Consider the following 21,220-nt stretch of genomic DNA (forward strand, 5'->3'; position numbering starts at 1 on the left):
ATTAGAATAACGACTTGCATCTAACCCAACCCTTCCCTTCTCCCCCACTGTGCACATGGCTCATTGGGTAGCACCATCACCTGAGTCAGAAGGCCATGGGACAGAAGGTCATGAGTTCAAGTTACACTCCAGTGATGTGAGCACGTTCTAGACTAGCATTCAATGCAATACTGAGGGAGTGCTGCACTGTTGGATGTTATGTCTTGCAGATGAGATGCCAAACCAAGGCCCTGCCTGCCCTTGTTTGTGTTCCTAAAATATCCCACAGAGCTATTTAAAGGACAGCAAGGGTGTTCTCCCCAGTGTGCTGGCCAATATTTGTCCCTCGACCCATATCATTAAAAACAAATTATCAGGGTTCACTGTCTTCTTTGTGGGGTCTAGCTATGAGCACACTGGCTGTGACATTTCCAACAAAAATCAGTGAACTCACTTCAAAAAGTACTTCATTGGCTGTCAACCTGCTTTGGGACACTCCAAGAGGATGAAAGGTGTGATATAAATGCAAGTCTTTCTCTTTCCTTACCTCTCTGTGCAGTCTGGCATGTTGTTTTCACAGTGAATCCCATTGAAGCCTCGCGGGCACTTGCAGACGTAACTGTTGACATAATCGGAGCAGTTCCCACCATTCAGACACGGGTTACTGAAGCACTCATTTATCTCTTGTTGGCATTTGCCACCAGTGAACCCCGGCAAGCAGCTGCATGAGAATGTGTTGATACCATCTATGCAGGAGCCTCCATTCTGGCATGGATCTATGAAATCATCACATCACACTTGAATTACTGACCAAGTCACTCCCAATGTTTGCACATTAACCTGCCTTACCTACAAATCAGAATTTAGCACAAACAAAAGGTGTCAGCCGTAGCTCAGTGGGCAGCGCTCTCGCCTCAGGAGTCAGAAGGCAGTGTGCTCAAGCCACAGTCTGAAGATTTGAGGACAAAATCTAGGCTGACAGTTCAACAAGATACTGAGGGTCTGTTGCAATGTGAGGTGCTGTCTGTTGGATAAGACGTCAAACCAAGGCCTTGTCTGTCCCACAGCACTGTTCTGAAGAACAGCAGGGGATGCTCTCTCTGGCCTGCTGGCCAATATTTATTTCTCACCATTAAAACAGACACAATCACACCTGATGCTTCTGAGACCTTGCTCTGTGTAAACTGGCAGCCATTACAACAGTGGCTACGTTTCACAAAAAGTACTTCATTGCTGTAAAGCACTTCAGAACACCCCAAGATGATGGAAGATGTGATAGAAATGCAAGTTCTTCCCTCAAAACAGAAAGTAAACAATCAGGTTTAGGCAGCTTCTTTTCAATCTGTCTTTTAAAGCACTTACTGGGGCTGCAGTCATCGACATTTGTCTCACAGTTCAATCCAACGTAGCCAGGGAAGCACCGACACTCATAGCTCCCGGGAGTATTTTGACAAGCACCGCCATTTTTACACGGGTCAGTGACACACTCATCAATGTCCATTGAGCACCTCTGACCTACAAGGTAAGCATGTATTATATGTACGTACAGGATAATATGGGAGCTAACCCAAATTCCACATTTGTTTTTCACGAATCTACAACAGGTAAGGGAAGACCCAAAAGGTCAAGTGTCTTTACAATATTTTATTGTATTCTTCAATTTACAGCATGTAGAGGATTTTAAAAAAAAATTCCTACATGGGATGTGGAGATCGCTGGCCAGCATTTGTTGACCATCCTGAACTGCCCTTGAACTGAGTGGCTTGCTCTGCCATTTCAGAGGGCAGTTTAGAGTCAACCGCAATGCTATGGGTCTGGAGTTACAGGCAGGGCAGACCAGGTAGGAAGGCAAGTTTCCTTCCCTAAAAGGGCACTAGTGAACCAGATGGATTTTTACAACAATCGGTGATAGTTTCATGGTCACCATTATTGAGACTAGCTTTCAATTCCAGATTTATTAATTGAACTGAAATTCCAGCAGCTGCTATGGTGAGATTTGAATCCGTGCCTCCAGAACATTAGCCTGGGCTTCAGGATTAATAGTCCACTGATGTTACCACTACACCACCAACTCCCCTAAGTGTAGAGAACGTACGTAGCAAATCCAGAAACTACAGCACAGAAACAGGCCATTCGGCCCAACTGGTGTATGCTGGTTTTATGCTCCACACAAGCTTCCCCTCACTTGACTTCATCTAATCCCGTCAACATAGCCTTTGATTCCTTTTACGCTCATGCCCTCATCCAGCTTCTCCTTAAATACATCTACACTATTAGCCTCAACCACTCCATGCGGTAGCAAGTTCCACAACTGAAACAGTCTCTGGATAAAGAAATTTCTCCCAAATTCCCTACAGACTTATTACCAAGCATTTTATATTTACAGATCTAAGGCCGAAAAGTTCTCAACTCCTCAACGAGTGGAAACATCTTCGCTATGTCTACTCTATCAAACCTTTTCATAATCTTAAAAACCTGTGTCAGGTCACCAGGGTGTTTCTCTGCAGTGGTCCACAGCCCCCACCCCTGACGAGTTTTTCATAACATGAGGTTACAAAAGGGAAGATGCAGTGCTTCAGTGGCATAAAGATTTTGGTTAAATTATGAGGACAAGTTGCACAATTTGGCTTGTATTCCCTCAAGTTTACAAGATTGAGGGACAATCTAACTGAGGTGTTTAAGATGTAGGGATGGATACGGTAGATAGAGAGGAACCATTTTCCTCTGATGTTTAAAATTCAAGAACAATATTAAAATTAGGAGGTAGGCCTTCCAGGAGTGAAGTACTTTTTCACACAAAGGGCAGTAAGGAATTTGGAACATTCTCTTCCAAATGGTTGTGGATGCTGGGGTTCAACTGGAGTTTTCAAGACCTGAGACGGGTGGATTTTTGTTCGATAAGAGTGAAGAGGGTTATGGAGCAGGATAATGGAGTTGAGGTGTAGGTCAGACATGATCTAAGTGAATGACGGAGCAGGCTTGAGGGGCCGAATAGCCTATCCCTATTCTCAATGTACCAATGAATGACACCTCACCTTGCCAATTCATTGTGCACGTGCACATGTAATTCTCATAGTCCTCAGTTTCACTGCATACACCTCCATTTTCACACGGTTGGGAGGAACACGGAGCAAGGACAAACTCACAATCTTTGCCTGAAGAGAAGGGAAGGAAAGAAGAAAGGAATCCATTAGAGTCAGGCAAGGTCCAAACTGGTGCAACAATACCAGTGTTCTTTGTACAATGTCCCCTGCAGGGAAACCCTGTTCAAAAGAGGTTATCGGGCACCCCTGCTTTAACTAGGACTGTTCTCCTTAGAACTGAGCACATTAATGGGGAGAATTAATAGTGGTGTCAAAAATTCTCATAATTTTGAGCAAAGTAAATGAGGAAAGTTTGTTTCCACTGGCAAAAGGGTTAGGAACCAGGTGGACAGAGAGTTGAGATCAGTGATGAATGGGCTGTGGGCAAGAGCAGGGAGAGAGTGGCACAAACTAAATAGCCCCAATGAAAGAGAATTGGCATAGAAACGATGGGCCAAATGGCCTCCTGTTTGGAACGATTCTAGTAACAGGAATACCATATTTCAGATCCCAGTCACATTGTGACAGTCCTGTTGGGGGGGGTGGGTACAGGGGTTTTATGAGAGGAAGGATGCTTCAGTTCATGCCAAGAGGAAAAAAAAGACTGCACTGGCTGGGAGAAAACATGAAGAGCTTTAGGGGTCTAGCACTACAGCCAGCTTTACAAATGGGCAATAATAAACCAGCCAAACAAGAACAAAGTTCAGCAGAGGCAGAAAACAGGGCGAGAATCTATTCAGAAATGTGCACAATGTACCAGAAGGTTTGAAAACAGTCTGCAAGATAACTTGACAGTGCAATGTTATAGTTTAGAAATAAATGTAATCTGCACCTTCAGAATGCTTGGGAAAGGCCTTCAGCCACCTTTCCCATCAGTAAAGCCAGACTAAACCAGTCACACGCAGACTTATCTGCCTCAACAATGGAAGCACAATCAACAAATATTGTTTCAAGGGAGTTAGATAGCTGCTTAAAGAGGGAGTTGGAGAGGATGGACAGCAAGCAGCATTAAATAGGTGGCTGTGTGAATTAAAACCCATTAGGTACAGACTTGACTGGCCTGTGCTATGCTTGACCAATTTAAGAATTTAAAAAAAAAAATTTTGTGGGATGTCGGCATCGCTGGCTAAGCCAGCATTTATTGCCCATTCCTAATTGTCCTTAAGTTGGTGGTGAGCTGCCTTCTTGAGCCGCAGCAGTCCACATGGTGTTGATACACCCACAGTGCTGTAAGGGAGAGAGTTCCAGAATTTTGATCCAGCGGCAGTGAAGGAACAATGATAATAGTTCCAAGTCAGGAGGGTGTGTGACTTGGAGGGAAACTTGCAGGTGGTGGTGTTCCCATGCATCTGCTGTCCTTGTCCTTCGAGATGGTAGAGGTCATGGGTTTGGAAGGTGCTGTCAAAAGAACCTTGGTGAGTTGCTGTGGTGCATCTTATAGATGGTATACACTGCCGCCACTGTGCAGAGGTGGAGGGAGTGGATGTTGCAGGTGGTTGATGAGGTGCCAATCAAGCAGGCTACTTTGTCCTGCATGATGTCAAGCTTCTCGAGTGCTGAAGCTAGACTCAGACAAGTGGAGAGTACTCCATAACACTCCTGACTTGTACTTTGTAGATGGTTGTCAGGGCCATTTGGGCAATCAGGAAATGAGTTACATGCTGCAGAATTTCCAGCCTCTGATCTGCTTTTGTAGCCACAGCATTGATATGGCTGATCCAGTTCAGTTTCTGATCGACTGTAACTCCCAGGACGTTATCATGGGGGATTTAGCAATGCTGTCATTGAATGTCAAGAGGAAATGGTTAGGCTCTCTCTTGTTGGAGATGGTCACTGCCTGGCATGCATGTTACTTGCCAATTATCAGCCCAAGCCTGGATGTTGTCCAAGTCTTACTGCATGTGGACACAGGCTGCTTCAGCATACGAGGAGTTGCAAATGGTGTTGAAAATTGTGCAATCACTGAACATCCCCACTTCTGACCGTATGATGGAAGGAAGGTTATTGATGAAGCAGCTGAAAATGGTTGGGTCTAGGACATTACTCTGAGGAACTCCTGCAACGGTGTCCAGGGACTGAGATGACTGACCAACAACCACATAATAGGCACAAGCCACCAAAGATCTCAAGTCTAAGTCTTGTCTAACAGTGTCAGTCATGGCTCAGGAGACAACGCTCATCTGAGTGAGAAAGCCAACTTCAGAAATTTGAGCACATTATCCAGGCTGACACTCCCAGTACAATACTGACTGGGTACTGCAGTTTGAGAGATGCCACAATTTGGTTGAGACGTTAAACTGAGGCTCTGTCCATTCTCTCGGGTGGATATAAGAGATCCCATGGCATTACCATAGAATGGTTACAGCACAGAATGAGACCAATCAACCCATCTCGTCAATGCCACCTCACTGTAAGAATAACACAGCTAGTCCCACTTCCCTGCCTTTTCCCCGCAGCTTAGACGTTTTTTTTCTATTCAGATAATTAATACAATTAGAATCTGTTCATTATTACATTGTTTTTTAATGTGACAGTGGATGTCTGAATTCCCAACATAATTGAAATGCATAATTGGCTGTAAAACATTTCAGGGTACCCCGAGGTCATGATAGGGACTACAAAAGATGATGCTTTTGCCCGGTTCCCTGGTTAACCAGTGAGCAGAGCTACAAAGCAGTGTGACTGAGCTGGTTACACCAAATGCTTCTGGGTGCACACAGCCCCTGCTAAATCAGCTGATAACAACTGAGACAGAGGCACTGAGGTGCAAGAACTGACCTTGGTGCCAGTGAGAAGGGGGAAGGAGAGGAAACTATCTGTGCTTCTCACTATCCTGATACTTAATAATGGAGGATCTATCGTCAATGAACCTGACAGTGCCCTCACTTGACCACCATGCATTTGTGCCCTGGCAGATTTGTTTTTCAATAAAGTGATTTTCCCTCCCTACCCAAACAATTCCATTATCCTCTCCCCACATGGTCAGCTAATTGAACACAACATCTTTTTATTTACAAGGCAGATGAAGTTGATTCATATATCATGTAGCCTGACTTTGGCCATCAGGGTCATTGACATTAACACCAAGACAGACATCCCCCTCTCTAACCCCAGAAACATGCCTGCACTGGCTCGCTCCCTGCCCTACTCTGTCCCAAAGACAAACATAAAATGCCCCTGGGCTGAACCAAAGGTCCTCAGTCTTGTACCTGCACTCAAGTTTCCAGTGGATTTACAGAACTGAATTTGGTTCACACACAGTAAAACTAAAAAAAACAGATCAGGAGTTTGGGACTGTTTGATGCAGAAATTTGATACTTATGGGTCTGGCCTGTTAATTAGGCAATAACTCAAAAGGACGCTGTGGCACACACCTCACTTCTGGCAGAAGGCGAGGCTGAATTCTGAAACAGATACTCATGCTATCAAACCCACAACAATCTCACACACCTCCGTGGAGCACCGATCTTTAAAGTTGTTAAATGTGTGCCCTCAGTTCAAGATATTTTTCTATTTCACCGCTGCCTCTCCAGGCATAGCACAGGGGAAACTAGTCATCAACTCCCATCTCATGCATAAAAGGCCATCCAGGAAAAAAACATAATTCCTGATGATGCCCCTTGGTTTATTTTTATTCTTACCAGTATATGGGAGAGTGCAGATGCAGTGGTAGGCATTCACTCCATCAACGCAGATTCCTTTGTTCAGGCAGGGATTTGACGCACATTCATTTATGTTGATTTGACAGTCGGAGCCTCAAGATTCAGAAAAAGAGAGGGAAAGAATATTACTCCTTTTTGGCTTTTGTTGGTGCCTATCAAGGAGATAGATGTTAGTTTTAGGCAATGGAACTTTGGCATTTCAGGCACCCAGACCTGGAATTCCCAACTGAGGCATGGCACAGGCAGTGCAGATACAGATCAAAAAGCCTGCTACTCTGCCCCAATAACGTGCCTTTGATTAAACATAAAACCACTGCACAATTGTGACATTTTCGCCCTCATTTCCACATCAGATTCTAGAGGCTTTGATGAGCAAGACTACCAATTGGCAGATGTGAGACAACCTGGTAGTGTGAACCCATGTCTACAAGGAGTTAACAATGGCTCATACTCTGGAACTCCCTAACAAAAGACACTGATTGGCACCACATCCACATGCCTAAATATTCTCATCTTTCACCACCAGCACATTTGGGAGGCAGTGTGTATGAACTACGGGGTGTACTGCAGTAACACACTAAGACTTGTTAGGTAGCATCTCTTGAACCCACAAACTCCACTACCTTAAAGGACAAGGGCACCAAACACATCCAAGTTCCCCTCTAAGTCACACACCATTCAGATTTGGAAATATATTGCCATTCCTTTATCATTCATTGCTGGGTCAAAACCCTAGAACTGCCTCCCTAACAGCACTGTGGGAGTTTCTTCACCACATGGATTGCAACGATTTAAGGGAGCAGCAAGGAAGAAAACTGGGGCAGGGAAATAAATGCTGGTCTTGCTAGCTTTGTCCACATTCCAATAATGAATAATTTAAAAAAAAACTGAGACTGCCCAAAAATATTCTATATATCCTGAGGTAGGAGTGGTTTCTGGGGATTTGGTCATATCATGAGCAGTTTCAATAGCCCACTCCTCAGTCAGGGAGGAGCACATGATAGAGAAACATAGATGACAAACAATGAAAGGATTTGTTTTTTTGCTTCAAAAAACATTAAAGTACATCCCACCCAGTTAGTCATTCTTCCTGTGCTGCTTCAGAAAACTAGAAACTCTTTTCCCGTGGAATAACTTTTCTGGTACTGGGAATCTTGAAAAGGAAAACCTTGCAGCGCAAGGGGGAGAGAGGAGAGTGGTACTATTTGGATAACTCATTCAAAGCACTGGCACAGACATGATGGGCTGAATGGCCTCCCTCTATGCTGTACAATTCTAACTAGGATTGTACAGTTTTGCATCAGAATCAGCAAACTTCAGTGTTCAGCTTTGAATAAGACCTCACATTGAATGGGTGAAATCAATGCTTTACTGCCCCTCACTCACCTTTAAACCCCTTCAGGCATGTGCACTTATAGCCATTGATTAGGTTCTCACAGGTTCCTCCATGCTGACATGGATTTGACTCGCACTCATCTTTGTCCACATCGCAGTTTACTCCTGCCCAACCAGCTTCACAAACACACTGGTAACTGCAAAAACAAAAAAGCAGAGAAACTGTTGGCAACAGACAAGGCACGACTCACACCAATTTAATCACAAGCTTTCCTTTCAAAGAGTCACACCAACAAAGAGAGGCTCTGTAAATTAACTGACGGTATTAAAAAAATATTCTTAGCACTAAACTCCACATCACTCAAGTCCAGGGTGAAACTCCAGTGTAGTATTGAGGGAGTGCTGCATTGTCAGAGGTGCCATCTTTCAGATGAAGAATTAAACCGAGACTCTGCCTGCCCTCTCAGGTGGACATGAAAGATCTCACTGGTACTATTTTGAATAGGAGGGGGGAAATTCTTCTGGCCAATATTCATCCCTCAATCAACATTGTTGTTTGTGAGAGCTTGCTGCATGGAGATTGGTTGTCATGCTTCCTACATTACAACAGAAGACATGGGGCAGGATTTTGCCGTCGGCAAGCTGGGGGCGGGACCCGCTCGCTGACATGTAAAATGATGCGAGGCAACACAGGGCGGAACCCCTGACGTCACCCCGGCCCATTTAAATTTTCAGGAAGGTGGGGGTGCAGCAAAATCAGCTGCGGGCCTGCCAATGGTTACTTGAGGCCATTGACAGGATCAATTAACCAATTAAAGGGCCTGCCCATCCAACCTTAAGGTTGGCAGGTCAGCCAGGAGCCCCAGCGGCAAGTAGAAAAAACATGAAACCTCATCCAGCGACACGTTGTCACACGAGGGGACATGCAAGGGACTTTTGTTTTTCTATTTTTAATATTTTTAAAAGTCCAGGCGATCTCCTTGAGGCTGCACTTAGCCTCAAGGAGATGTGCGCTCTTACGTGCTTTTAGAGATTCCACCACCCCACACCCGCCCGCCTGCACAGGGAGCACATAGCTTAATTGGCCCACCCATGTAAAATGGCAGTGCAGCCCGCTTCGCCGGCGGCGATTGGCTCCGCGCCCTCCAGCAATTGGGTCGGGCCCGCCCACCCGACAGGCTGAAAATTCTGCCCATGGTGTCAGTCTAAGTTCCTTCTTTATCTTTCATATCAATCTTTGGAGGATCTCTATCATTACAAAAGTACTGATCTGCATGTGGTGACAAGTCATGCATGCTGTGAAGAGACAACACTGGAGAGAGATCCTACAACACAGACATGTCACCCTGGAACTCATCTGTACAGCCTACACTCATTTATTTACCCATTATGTCCAATGGAATGCATATTGTATGGGCTTATCATGCACACATCATGTACCTGTTTACTGCATTTAAAAACTGCAATTTCGACATTCAATTCAATTGCATTTGTGGAAAGAACAAACAGAAAACACCAGGTTTAAAACAAAACAGATGGGATATCTGGGTTCCAGTTATGAGATCCTAGTGCTTACAGTTGTTACACATACATTAAGAAGACCTCAGTTTTACTCTTAACTGTTCGCTCATATTGGCAATTTACTTTGCTACCTCAAACATGTATTCTCCATTCACATCCCCTTAATTCAATGAGCCATACTAATCCATGCTTTCATACGACCGCATTCACACAAGTCAGTCAGTCGGACAGACCACGCAAACATCAGTCAAACCTGTCTGCACCCAACATTCAGTAACATTTCAGAATTCCGTCCACGCCCATCACCCCCTTTATCTGCATAGAAGTCTTTGATAACAGCCACAGTTTAAGAAAGAATGTTGAAAGTCAAATGCAGCTACCTTAAGGAGGAGACAAAGAACTGAGAAAGACAAAACTGTGGAAAATGACCTGTTTACGTCGTCCACACATTTGCCATGAATACAAGGGCTGCTCTTGCACTCATCCACTTCTGATATACAGTGAGGATCATGATAGCCCTCAGGGCAGTGGCACGTGAAGCTGTTGATTTTATCAAAGCATGTGCCGCCATTGTGACACGGGTTGGAGGCGCATTCATTGATGTCGACATTACACATGGGACCTGTGGGAGGGAACACAAAAACACTTCAACGCACAAGCTAGACACTGCACAATTGAAGGAATCCTTCCCATAGAGGCAGAGGCATCTCCCTTCACCCTCACTCCTCCCAATTCAGTTACCTACTCATTCCAACTGGGAAAGGGGAATCAAAATACTACAACAGGAGTCAAGTGGGGCCTAATTTGGCAGAGGTACACAGGAGAAAACAAAAGAAAAATTGGAGGCATTGGACTTGCTCAAAAAAAGAAACTTGATGGTAGCCAAATTACTTTTGCACTTCTGAATGCTGGGTTAAAAAACCAGCAGCAGACGATATTCCTAGCCTCTTGGTGATGATCTGGTGATGATTTTCAACACATGAAACCACAAACTGGTAATTTTTGAATTAAAACAAAGCAGCAAATGTGGCTTGTAGAAACCTATTTAGTACACATCATCTGTTAGCCTCTAATTAAAGGGACATGGCCATGAACTTTTCTTTTGTCAGCTTGATGGATATGACTCGAACTCCTGTCAAAGCACACTGCCGGAGCACCTGTTAACTCCACCTAAAGTTTAGAGACCATCAGGGAAGATTTCCTGTGCGCTTTGAGGAATGAAATTCTAAACCGGTTTATAATGAATAGGTTTATGATTTCTCTGCACAGAGGAACTCTCTTTCCATCCCACCCTCAAACATCCCTTCAAAAACAGTAAGCTCATTGATTACAGCCCAGGTAGTTGTCACCAACATTGAAAAAAACCATTAAGTGAATACATTGCATGATTTCAGTGGTATTGCAATTCAACCATTGCAAGAACTGCATCTAATAAAACATAAAAGCATAATAACTAAAACCAGCAGAGTCAGGAAAAGATTGACCTTTGCATTGTGCCAATATTTCTCTAACAGTGAGATTGACATAATCAACACAGTAAACTCCAAGAAACAAACTATAGCTGAAAGCCAGGTGGCCTTGAAAGGTGCAACTTGTCAAACACTCAGGAACAGGAGGTGGGTGTGGAATAGATTCTGAGGGAGATTGTACAGAACATCAGAACCCGAGGGTGTTTTTGTTTTTAAAAGCAAAAAGGGTGGGAAGGGAATTGGGAGACTGAAACTTGCTTCTTCATTTTCCAGCCCAAACCGCCTTCCTTACAACTTTATCCTTATATTCTTTCATGGAATTTATATATATCTTACACTCAGACCCAATTGCTCCACATATATTGATGAATGTACTGTATTATTTTTGTTCATGTTTGTCCAATTTGCATTCTGTTTTATGGGGGCATAATGGTGCTGAAATCCTATTGTAATCCAATTTTTCAAACTAATTTCTGGTCTTTCTCAGCTCGAGTGTCGGCTGTGCCTCTGTGGTAATGTTTTTGCCTCTGAGTCAGAAGATTGAGAGTTCAGGTCCCTTCTACAGAAACCTGGAGTACAGAATCTAGGCTGACACTCCAGTGTGGACTTGTGTGTGTGCTGTTCTAGTAGAGGTGCATCTTTCAGATGAGAAGTTAAACCAATGCCTTCTCATGCATATGTTTCAAAGAAGAGCACAGGAGATCCCCTTTTGTCCTGGTCAATACTTATTCCTCAATTTAACAACAACAATGGATTATCTGAGCATATTAAATTGCCATTTGTGGGAACTTGCTGTGCACCATTTGGCTGCTGCGTTTCCAACATAACAAAAGTGACTACACTTCAAACTGTACTTCATTTGGCTGCAAGGCACTTTGGGAACTCAAGTCACGAAAGACACAGTATTAATCTAGGTTCTTTCTTTCGCAAATTTGTTATGACTTATCTTTTAAACGGGATGAACAAAAAGCTGACAGTCTTATCCAGTGCAAACCAGTGTGCGCACCCAAAGTGATTGTGTGGCGCATGGAAGGCAAGGCCTCCAAAACTGAAAAGAAAGATTGTGCACAGAGTATTCAACAGTTAACACAAGATATTTCCACACTGTTATGTCAGGTTCACCAGCAAATGAACATGTAAAGTGTGCGTTGAGTGCTTCATCCCTTTGATGACTATATTCCCAACACCCCTAATGCTGTAAAGATTTTTTTTAAATGAGGCATTAGGTGACTTGGGGCAAGTTGAGCACAAGTTAGAAAGTAGGGCCACAAGGCGTGACAAAAGTGGCAGCCCATGTACATATTTTGTCACTTTTATGGGACCTGACCCTACCTGTATAGCCAGGGCTGCAGACACAGTCATACCGATTAATGCCATCTTGACAGCTTCCATAGTCACACGGGTTGCTAGCACAGTCATCGTAGTTAATCTCACAATCGACACCTGCAGGATCATTCAAATAGGAGATTTATTTAACACTTGCTGTTCGGCAAAGCTGCACTTAACAAGATCAAATGATGCAACTGCAACAAGTGTCATCATTCAAGTATGGCTGTGAGAAACTCTCTCAATGAAGTCTGCTTAAACTGTCAAAAAAATCACTAAAATAGCAGTACTATTATCGATTCTGTACTTCCAATTTTGGGGTGTGCCAGACAACACACGATGTACTAGTGATTGCAGGCCTGTCTACAGTTGGCAGTATTAATTTATTAACTCATCAGCATAAATTAACTGGAATGCAGCTCCAACAACACTCATGAAGCTGGGCACCATCCTGGACAAAGCAGCCTGCTTGATTGGCACCCTGTCCACAAACAATTACTCCCTCCACCACAGTAGCAGCAGTGTGTACCATCTACAAGACACACTGCAGCAAATCACCATGGGTCCTTCAACAGTCCCTTCCAAATCCATGACCGTTGCGACCTAGAAGGACAAGGGCAGCAGACACATGGGAACACCACCACCTGGAAGCTCCCCGACAAGTCACTCACCATCGTGACTTGGAAATATATCTCCATTCCTTCACTGTTGCTGGGTCAAAATCCTGGAATGCCCTTCCTAACAGCACTGTGGGTGTAGCTTCACAACATGGACTGCAGCAGTTCAAGAAGGCAGCTCATCACCACCTCAAGGGCAATTAGGGATGGGCAATAAATGCTGGCCTAGCCACTGACACCCATATTCTAAGAATAAAAAAAGACTTTAATAACTAACAGTGGCGTACCAAGACACATCCTCCCAAGCTAACGACTGTGGTGAATAGCAGGCTATTGCCAATTTTCTGGACATGTTTCCCAGCCATTTCTTCCAACTTGCTACTTGCCTGAGGTGCCAACTGGACAGCGGCACTTGTAACCATTCACACGGTCTTGGCAAGTGCCTCCATTCTGGCAGGGCTGACTCTGGCACTCATCGATCTGCTCGCTGCAGATTGGACCCTTGTAGCCAGCGGTGCAGTTGCAGGTGTACCCAGCTATTCCATCCTCGCATGTTCCATAGTGGCAGGGGTCCGGGATGCAGTCGTTTTCGTTAGTCTCACACTTAGTCCCCGTAAAGCCTTTCAATCAGCAGAGAGGGGGGGAATAAAGAGAGAGTGGGGGGGGGGGGGGGGGAAAGAAAAATAAAAACCTTAAATTTTCTGGTCTCTTTTAGTTTTTTCTATATTTTTACCCCAGTTTAAAAAAGGAGTTTCTACAATGACAAAAGCCATTGGCTAAAACTTCACTGATGATAAAATCTTCCGGAACTAGAGTGTTCGTACCTGTGTGACAAGTAATTTGTCATGCCAAAATTATCTTCCCCATCCACAAGACTGCACCTCTTTTCAAACCACCAAATGTATTGTTCATCAATAAAAGGCCAACCAACTGATCACAAATAAAGCGAAGGATTGAAGATGACAGGATTGTCGCAAAACTTTGCTTTGGAAAAGTAAAAGTAGCAAACTTAAAGCTGAGGCAGCAACTTGCCCCGGCTCTGACGGTGACAGTGGTCACTGTAATAGGCAGCAAGGGCTAGCTGAACCCCTGAGGGCGCACAAGCTGAAAAACCAAGTCTGGCAGTGCAGCAGTTAAAAGCGAGTGTGGGAAAGTTGTTTTAATTCAGGAGTGTCCCAAGGACAAGTAACCCAATGCTGAAATGCGCTGCGAGCTAGCATTAATTACCAATTGGCTGAAAGCACGAGTAAAGCGGAGGAGGAACCTGCTTCAGCAGCAAAGCAGAAATTCCAGTTTCAGTCAGAATATGAATGATGGTTTAGGGATTGGATAAGCATGGCGCGATTAGCTGCCACATTTTAAACATCTGAAGAGCTACTGCTTAGCAGCCTTTGTCTTCACACCAGTTTTTTCCCCTCAGCTGGGGATGACAAAAGGGGGTTTGGGAGTTGAAGGCCAGAAAAGGTGGGCAGCTACAAGGAAATGTGACAATTAAAACATTCCTCGAGTGTGAACTTTCAGCCACTACAGATGTTGTTTCATTTCCCTTTTTTTTTATTTGTTAAGCACCAACTGGCTTTACCTTCGCTGCATTCACATTCAAAGGCATTCGGACGATCAATACACTTGGCTCCGTGCTGGCATGGCGTACTGGCACACTCGTCAATGTCAATCTGGCACATACTCCCAGCAAAACCTGCAAGTTAATACACACACAAAAACAACGAACAAATCAATTAATCGTGAAACAATCTTTAATTTTTTTTTTAATTCATTAATGGGATGTGGGCGTCACTGGCTAGGCCAGCATTTATTGCCCATCCCTAGTTGCTCTCAAGGTGGGCGGTGAGCTGCCTTCTTGAACTGCTGTAATCCATGTGGTGTACGTTCACCCACAGTGCTGTTAGGGAGGGAGTTACAGGATTTTGACCGAGCGGTAGTGAAGGAACGGCGATATATTTCCAAGTCAGGACAATGTGTGGGGCTTGGATAGAACTTGCAGATGGAGGTATTCCTACCTATCTGCTGTCTTTGCCCTTCTTGGTGGTAGAGATCATGAGTTTGGAAGGTGCTGTCGAAGGTCCCTTGGCGAGTTGCTGCAGTGCATCTTGTGGATGCAGCTACTGTGTATCAATAGTGGAGGGAGTGAGTGAATGTTTTTGGAAGGGATGCCAATCAAGTGGACTGCTTTGTCCTGGATGGTGTCAAGCTTCTTGAGTGTTGTTGGAGCTGCACTCATCCAGGCAAGTGGAGTGTATTCCATCACATTCCTTACTTGTGCCTTGTAGATGGTGAATAGGCTTTGGGGAGTCAGGTGGTAAATTACTCGCTGCAGGATTCCTAGCCTCTCACCGGCTATTGTAGCCACAGTATTTATATGGCTAGTCCAGTTCAGTTTGTGGTCAGTGGTAACCCCCAGGATGTTGATAGTGGGGGGTTCAGCGATGGTAATGCATTGAATGTCAAGGGATGATGATTAGATTCTCTCTTGTTGGAGATGGTCATTGTCTGGCACTTGTGTGGCACCAATGTCACTTGCCACTTCCAAGCCTGGATGTTGTCCAGGTCCTGCTGCATTTGGACATGGGCTGCTTCAGTATTTGAGTCATCGTGAATGATGAACATTGTTCAATCATCAGCAAACACCCCCACTTCTGACCTTATAATGGAAGGAAGGTCATTGATGAAGCAGCTGAAGATGGTTGAGCCTCGTGTCCCCTCTTTCTAGACTCACCAGCTAGGGGAAACATCCTATCAACATCTACCCTGTTAAGCCCTGTAAGAATTTTTTAGGTTTCAGTGAAATCTTATTCTTCGAAACTCTAGTGGATACAAGCCAATTTCCTCAATCTCTCCTCATAAGACAATCCAGGGATTTATCTCGTGAACTTCAGTTGCACTCCTTCTAAGGAAGGATGTACATGCCATAGATAAGACGATCAAAACTGTACTCGAGATGGGGGTCATACCAAGGCTCTACACAATTGCAACAAGACATATTTACTTCTGATGAGGGCCGACGTACCATTTGCCTTCCCAATTGCTTGCTGCACCTGCATGCTAGCTTTTAGTGACTCACAAACAAGGACACCCAGGTCCCTTTGGACATCAACACTTCTCAACCTCTCAACATTTAAGAAATACTCTGCCTTTGTTTTCTCTACTAAAATGAATAACTTCACACTTATTTGCATTATATTTCATCTGCCAAATTCTTGCCCATTCACCTGGCCAAATCCCCTCAAAGCTTCCTTACATCCTCCTCACAACTGACATTCTCACCTAGTTTTTGTATTACCAGCAAATTTGGAAATATTACATTTGGTCCCCACATTCAAATCACAAATATCGATTGAGAGCAGCTGTGGTCTAAGCACTGATCCCTTGCAGTATCCCACTAGTTACAGCCTGCCATCCTGGGAATGATCCATTTATTCCTATTGTGTTTCCTGTCTGTTTGCCAATTCTAAATCCAGACCAGTATATTACCCCCAATGCCATATGCTCTAATTTTGTTCACTAACCCCTTGTGTGGAACCTTGCCGAAAGCCTTCTGAAAATCCAAATACATCACCTCCACTAATTCTCCTTTATCTATGCTACAAATAGCATCCTCAAAAACTCAAGCAGTTTTGTCAAACGTGATTTCCCTTTCATAAATCCATGCTGGCCCTTCTCAATCCGACCATAATTTGCCCAATCCTACCATAATTTTCCAAGTGATAGGAGACAGTGGCGTTGTAGTATTGTCACTGGACTAGTAATCCAGCGACCCAGGGTAATGCTCTGGGGACATGGGTTCAAATCCTACCACGCAGATGGTGAAATTTGAATTCAATCAATAAAAATTAAAAGTATAATGATGACTATGAAACTCATTACGATGTCATAAAAACCCATCTGGTTCACTGATGCCCTTTAGGGAAGGAAATCTGCTGTCCTTAACTGGTCTGGCCTACGTGACTCTTAAATGTCTGCTGAAATGGCCTAGCAAGCCACTCAGTTCTCAAGGGATTAGGAATGGGCAATAAATACTGGCCTAGCCAGCAATGCCCCCAAACTCACAGGTCTGTAGTTCTCAGTTTACTCTCTCCCTACCTTGTTAAATAGTGGGGTTACATTTGCTACTTTCCAGTCTGCAGGAACCTTTACAGAAAGATTACCACCAATGCATCCACCACCTCTATAGCCATCTCCTTCAACAATCTGGAATGTAGCTCATCTGGTCCAGGAGATTGATCAACCTTCAATCCAATTAATTTTAGAGTACCACCACTTTATTAATACTAAATTCTTTTAGTTCCTCATTTTTATGAACTCCTAGTATTTCTGAAAGATTTTGTGATCACCCTCTGTGAAGACAGACACAAAGTATTTGTTCAGTTTCTCTGCCATTTCCCTATGAATTCTCCTGTCTCTGCCTGAAATGGACCCACATTTGTCCTTGCTAATCTCTTACTCACACACCTAAAAAAGCTTTTACAGTCTGTTTTTATGTTACTCACTAGCTTGCATTCACATTCTCTTTTCTCTTTCTTTATCAGTTTCTTGGTGATCCTTTGCTGGATTCTAAATTGCTCCCAATCCTCCGGTTTACCACTTTTTCTGCCAACCTTGTAAGCTACTTCCTTTGATCTAATGCATTCTTTAACTTCTTTTGCTAGCCTGGAGACAAGGCAGAGCATGTGAAACCATACCCTACAGAGTTAAAGCCTCCAGTGGAAGCAGACATTTGACAAGAAAAATAAGGTGGGGAAAATGACAAGAAACAACTGGACACATTTCATGGTAAGTGCTTCATTTTAGTACCAAGGGAATGGGCAAACATAAGCATGTCTTAGAAGGAGTTGGGAGCAGGAGGAACAAAAACTTATAAGAACAGTCAGATTTAACAGTGAGATCTTGCATGTTCAGTACTCCAAACAGCAAACATCAACAACTACGTAAAGCCTGGATTTCTCCAACAATTCTCCCTTGCCCCCCCCGTCCTGCTCCCCACAATCCTCCTGGTCGGGAGGCAAGCGTTTCTATGAAAAGCTGCTATAAGACAAATCAAACTTCAAGGAGGGTCAATGCTGCTGCTGCTGGGTTAAGCACGTGCTCACTCACTCAACCCTCAGACAGAAGAAAATCTCATTCACACATGGACCCAGTTGACAGAATACACGATCGTAAAAGTGCAAATATAAATGCCAATGGCAAGTGTTAAACTGGCAAAACCAAAAAGTGCAAGCCAACACTGCAGAAGGTATTCTGACAAAGGAGATTTTTTTTCTAAAAACAGTTCAAAGATTAAACAGTTTAAAGGACAAAGTTAACCATTAATTAAAAATAAGGTCATTTTAAACACAGACACAAGGTTTACTGAAGCTCAGTCTCCCACTTGAATCCCCAAAACATCTGTGAGATTGAATAACTTGTCCACATTTCTAGAAACCAGAGGTTACAAAGCTTTTCAGTTTTGGCTTTAAGTCAATTCCCATATTCAGCGTGATTTGGAAATTCCCTGGCTTGCCAGGTCCCAGTCAAGCCTCGCAGTGAAACTCTGCATCACACATTCACACACAGCTCTGACATCCAACAAGAGTGCACCAGCAAGCAACTCAGGCTGGCACAGCCCTCCTTCTCTTCGTACCTTCCAACACTCAAAAGTGGGAGCGCAGCAAACATCACGTGACTGAAATGTTGTGGGATCACACTTTTTATTTTCCCCACGGGGTAAAACTAGCCCGTGTGAAATAAAATTTTGTGCAATTTTCTTTGTTGCTGCAGCTCGCTGCCAGGTGACGATAGCAAAGATGTAAGGAAGCAGTAAATATTATGCATTTGTTCAAGTGAAATGAGGCTGTATCTAGAACACAGGCTAATGTTCTGAAACGTGTGTTCAAACTCTGAAAATGTCAAACCCTGATCTGACTAAAGATATCAATTTGGAGACAAAATTGTCAGCAGACAAATCTGGATAAAGCAAAAGTCCCATTGGGAATATGGGATACTCCAGTAAAATATGCAGCAACCTAATTTCTAACTCTGCTTTGTCCTCTTCCCTCGACGACACCCACCCCCCACCAAACCCACCCACTCTTCACCTGAAAACAAAAGCTTTATAAAGTAAAACATACTCAAAGCTTTGCCTCTATGCGGCATTGGCAACCGGCACAAAGGGATTTCCGGCCTTGCAGGAGTTCAAGAGGAGCTTGGGTAGATCGTGGCCAGCCAAAGCGCTGGCATGCAGCAGAGTTAGATTGAGCCGAACAGCTCCCGGGGCACGAGGCTCTGCCTGTGGTTCAAATGACACGTCAGCGTGAACTGCCGCCTGGCAACAGCTGACACAAGCCCTGGAATCCTGTTTCTTTGTGCACCGGATAACAGAGCTGCTCGCAAGCCCCCAGGAACCTTGGGAGAACTTTTCTAGGAAGGATGGCGCAATCACAGGATCGTTACCCTCCCACCTCTGCTCTCTGAGCTAGATAAAATCATTTCTTCCTTTCTTTGGAGAGTCTCTGAATTAGACGCTGAAACAGAGCAAAAGCTCTCAAAATTTGCACATTTTCTGTTTCTAAGGGTCACACAGTGGAAACGTTCAATTCTGGAGCAGGTGAAAGGGTGTCAAAATGCACGTTGCCAAAGTTGCAATCTGTATTCCATCTGTACCCTGATAAATTGCCAAAGCCTGGACCAAGATTGCCATTAACTGCAGTCCAGAATGTTCAGCTTACAAAATTCTTTATGCCACAATCTATTCATTCAGCAATTCAATGACTTCCTTTAAAAAAAATATTCTTCCAAAATCTTAATTTAGCTCAACAGTGATTTAATGTGTAAAAAAAAACAGATTAGAGTGAATGGAACTATTTAATGATAAAAGAACAGTATATAAAGCAGGTGAATGGAAAGGTATTTGGCTTATTACAATTTCCTATCAAGGATGGCCAGGAAAAGGAGACTTGGCACCTTTGGAATATCATTGGAAGGGGCTTGTTCCCCATGAATTCTATACTGGTGTGAATGGGAAAGGATTTGATTTCTTGGAAATCTGTAAAATCAATGTCAATGGGAAGGGTTTTGTTCTCGCAGAATTCTGTACAGCGAGAATGAAAGCGTTTAATTTACTGCAATTCCTTACAAGAGAAATCAATAGTGACGGGTTTGCTCCCTTACATTTATACAGTACTCACTGGTACAGTGCTCTTCAAAAAGTTAGCGCTTTCAGAATATCTCCCATTGAAGTCAATGGAGCTGCTCTAGGACACTAGCAGCACATCCAGCAATATCATAGGAGACACAAAATGGCAGGTCTCTGATGAAGCAAAAAACAAATAGCAAAAAGCAATACATGTACATTAACTTCAATATTGTCCCCACCGTACAGAGACGTGGAAGCCATTGGAGCATAAAATACTGCTTCTTTGAAACTTCCATTCCTTTTAACCTTAAAAGCCTCATGTACGAAAGCTTACGCAAATCCAAGAGTCACAAATGTTAGCCATTGGATGGCCTTGATCCATTAGTTTAGCTACTATCTCAAATTCAATTAGGTTACTTTACGTCACCTGTTTGTTACTTTTAAATCCATGCCTACAACTCCTTCCAACCTCTTTTCAGATGAGCATCAGTAGCATCTAGAAAAACGTTATTAAGTATTTTTCAATTAGCTACATCTGGCTAACACTCTTACAATCAGCAGATTCATCTCTCACCCCCTTTTAACAGTTTGATGACATTTGTTCTGCATCAAACCTCAAGTGTAGCTCCTGATGTTGTAGAATTTCTGAACTTACTCTAGCTCCCTCAATATTTTGCTTAAAAATACCAGGATGTTAACCTGACCTAGACAGCTTGCAGGCATTTAATCATTTGCAACACATGCAATAGAAACACCTAGTTGTGATTTGAACTGGCCCCAGCAACGCATCAAACCAACACCAAAGGTGGGTTTACTTAACAGGACCAGATAGGCATGAGGAACTTGGAAATATTACACTGGCAAAAGGTAGGTAGGCTGAAACTTCAAATCTCACCACCTTCTGGGAGCAAGGCCACCAACAGAAGGTCACCCGAGCTGGCCAAATAACATAACAGTGATGCAATGTGCAGCCCTGTTGAGAACTAAGGTGGGGATAATCTTGCACGCAGCAATACGCAGGAACATTAGTGCCATATTTTTGGGAGAAACGGGGAGGTAATTAAGGGAAAGGTGCTTTCATGTCAATTGCTTGTCCAGAATG

General features: G+C 43.7%; 1 protein-coding gene across 1 annotated transcript in view; it reads right to left on the bottom strand.

Moving 5' to 3' along the window:
- LOC121288880 (neurogenic locus notch homolog protein 2-like) overlaps positions 1 to 21,220 on the bottom strand; it is a 163,299-nt gene that overhangs the window by 48,657 nt on the left and 93,422 nt on the right. Inside the window, exons 10-18 of the mRNA XM_041207686.1 lie at positions 14,575 to 14,688; positions 13,379 to 13,612; positions 12,382 to 12,492; positions 10,010 to 10,202; positions 8,111 to 8,256; positions 6,704 to 6,817; positions 3,015 to 3,134; positions 1,342 to 1,494; positions 527 to 755 (exon numbers count right to left, since the gene is read on the bottom strand). Of these exons, the coding sequence (XP_041063620.1) occupies positions 527 to 755; positions 1,342 to 1,494; positions 3,015 to 3,134; positions 6,704 to 6,817; positions 8,111 to 8,256; positions 10,010 to 10,202; positions 12,382 to 12,492; positions 13,379 to 13,612; positions 14,575 to 14,688 (1,414 nt within the window). The remainder of the gene's footprint in view (positions 1 to 526; positions 756 to 1,341; positions 1,495 to 3,014; positions 3,135 to 6,703; positions 6,818 to 8,110; positions 8,257 to 10,009; positions 10,203 to 12,381; positions 12,493 to 13,378; positions 13,613 to 14,574; positions 14,689 to 21,220) is intronic.

Source organism: Carcharodon carcharias, chromosome 16 (genome assembly GCF_017639515.1).
Source record: "Carcharodon carcharias isolate sCarCar2 chromosome 16, sCarCar2.pri, whole genome shotgun sequence".
In the NCBI taxonomy this organism is placed as follows: Eukaryota; Metazoa; Chordata; class Chondrichthyes; order Lamniformes; family Lamnidae; genus Carcharodon; species Carcharodon carcharias.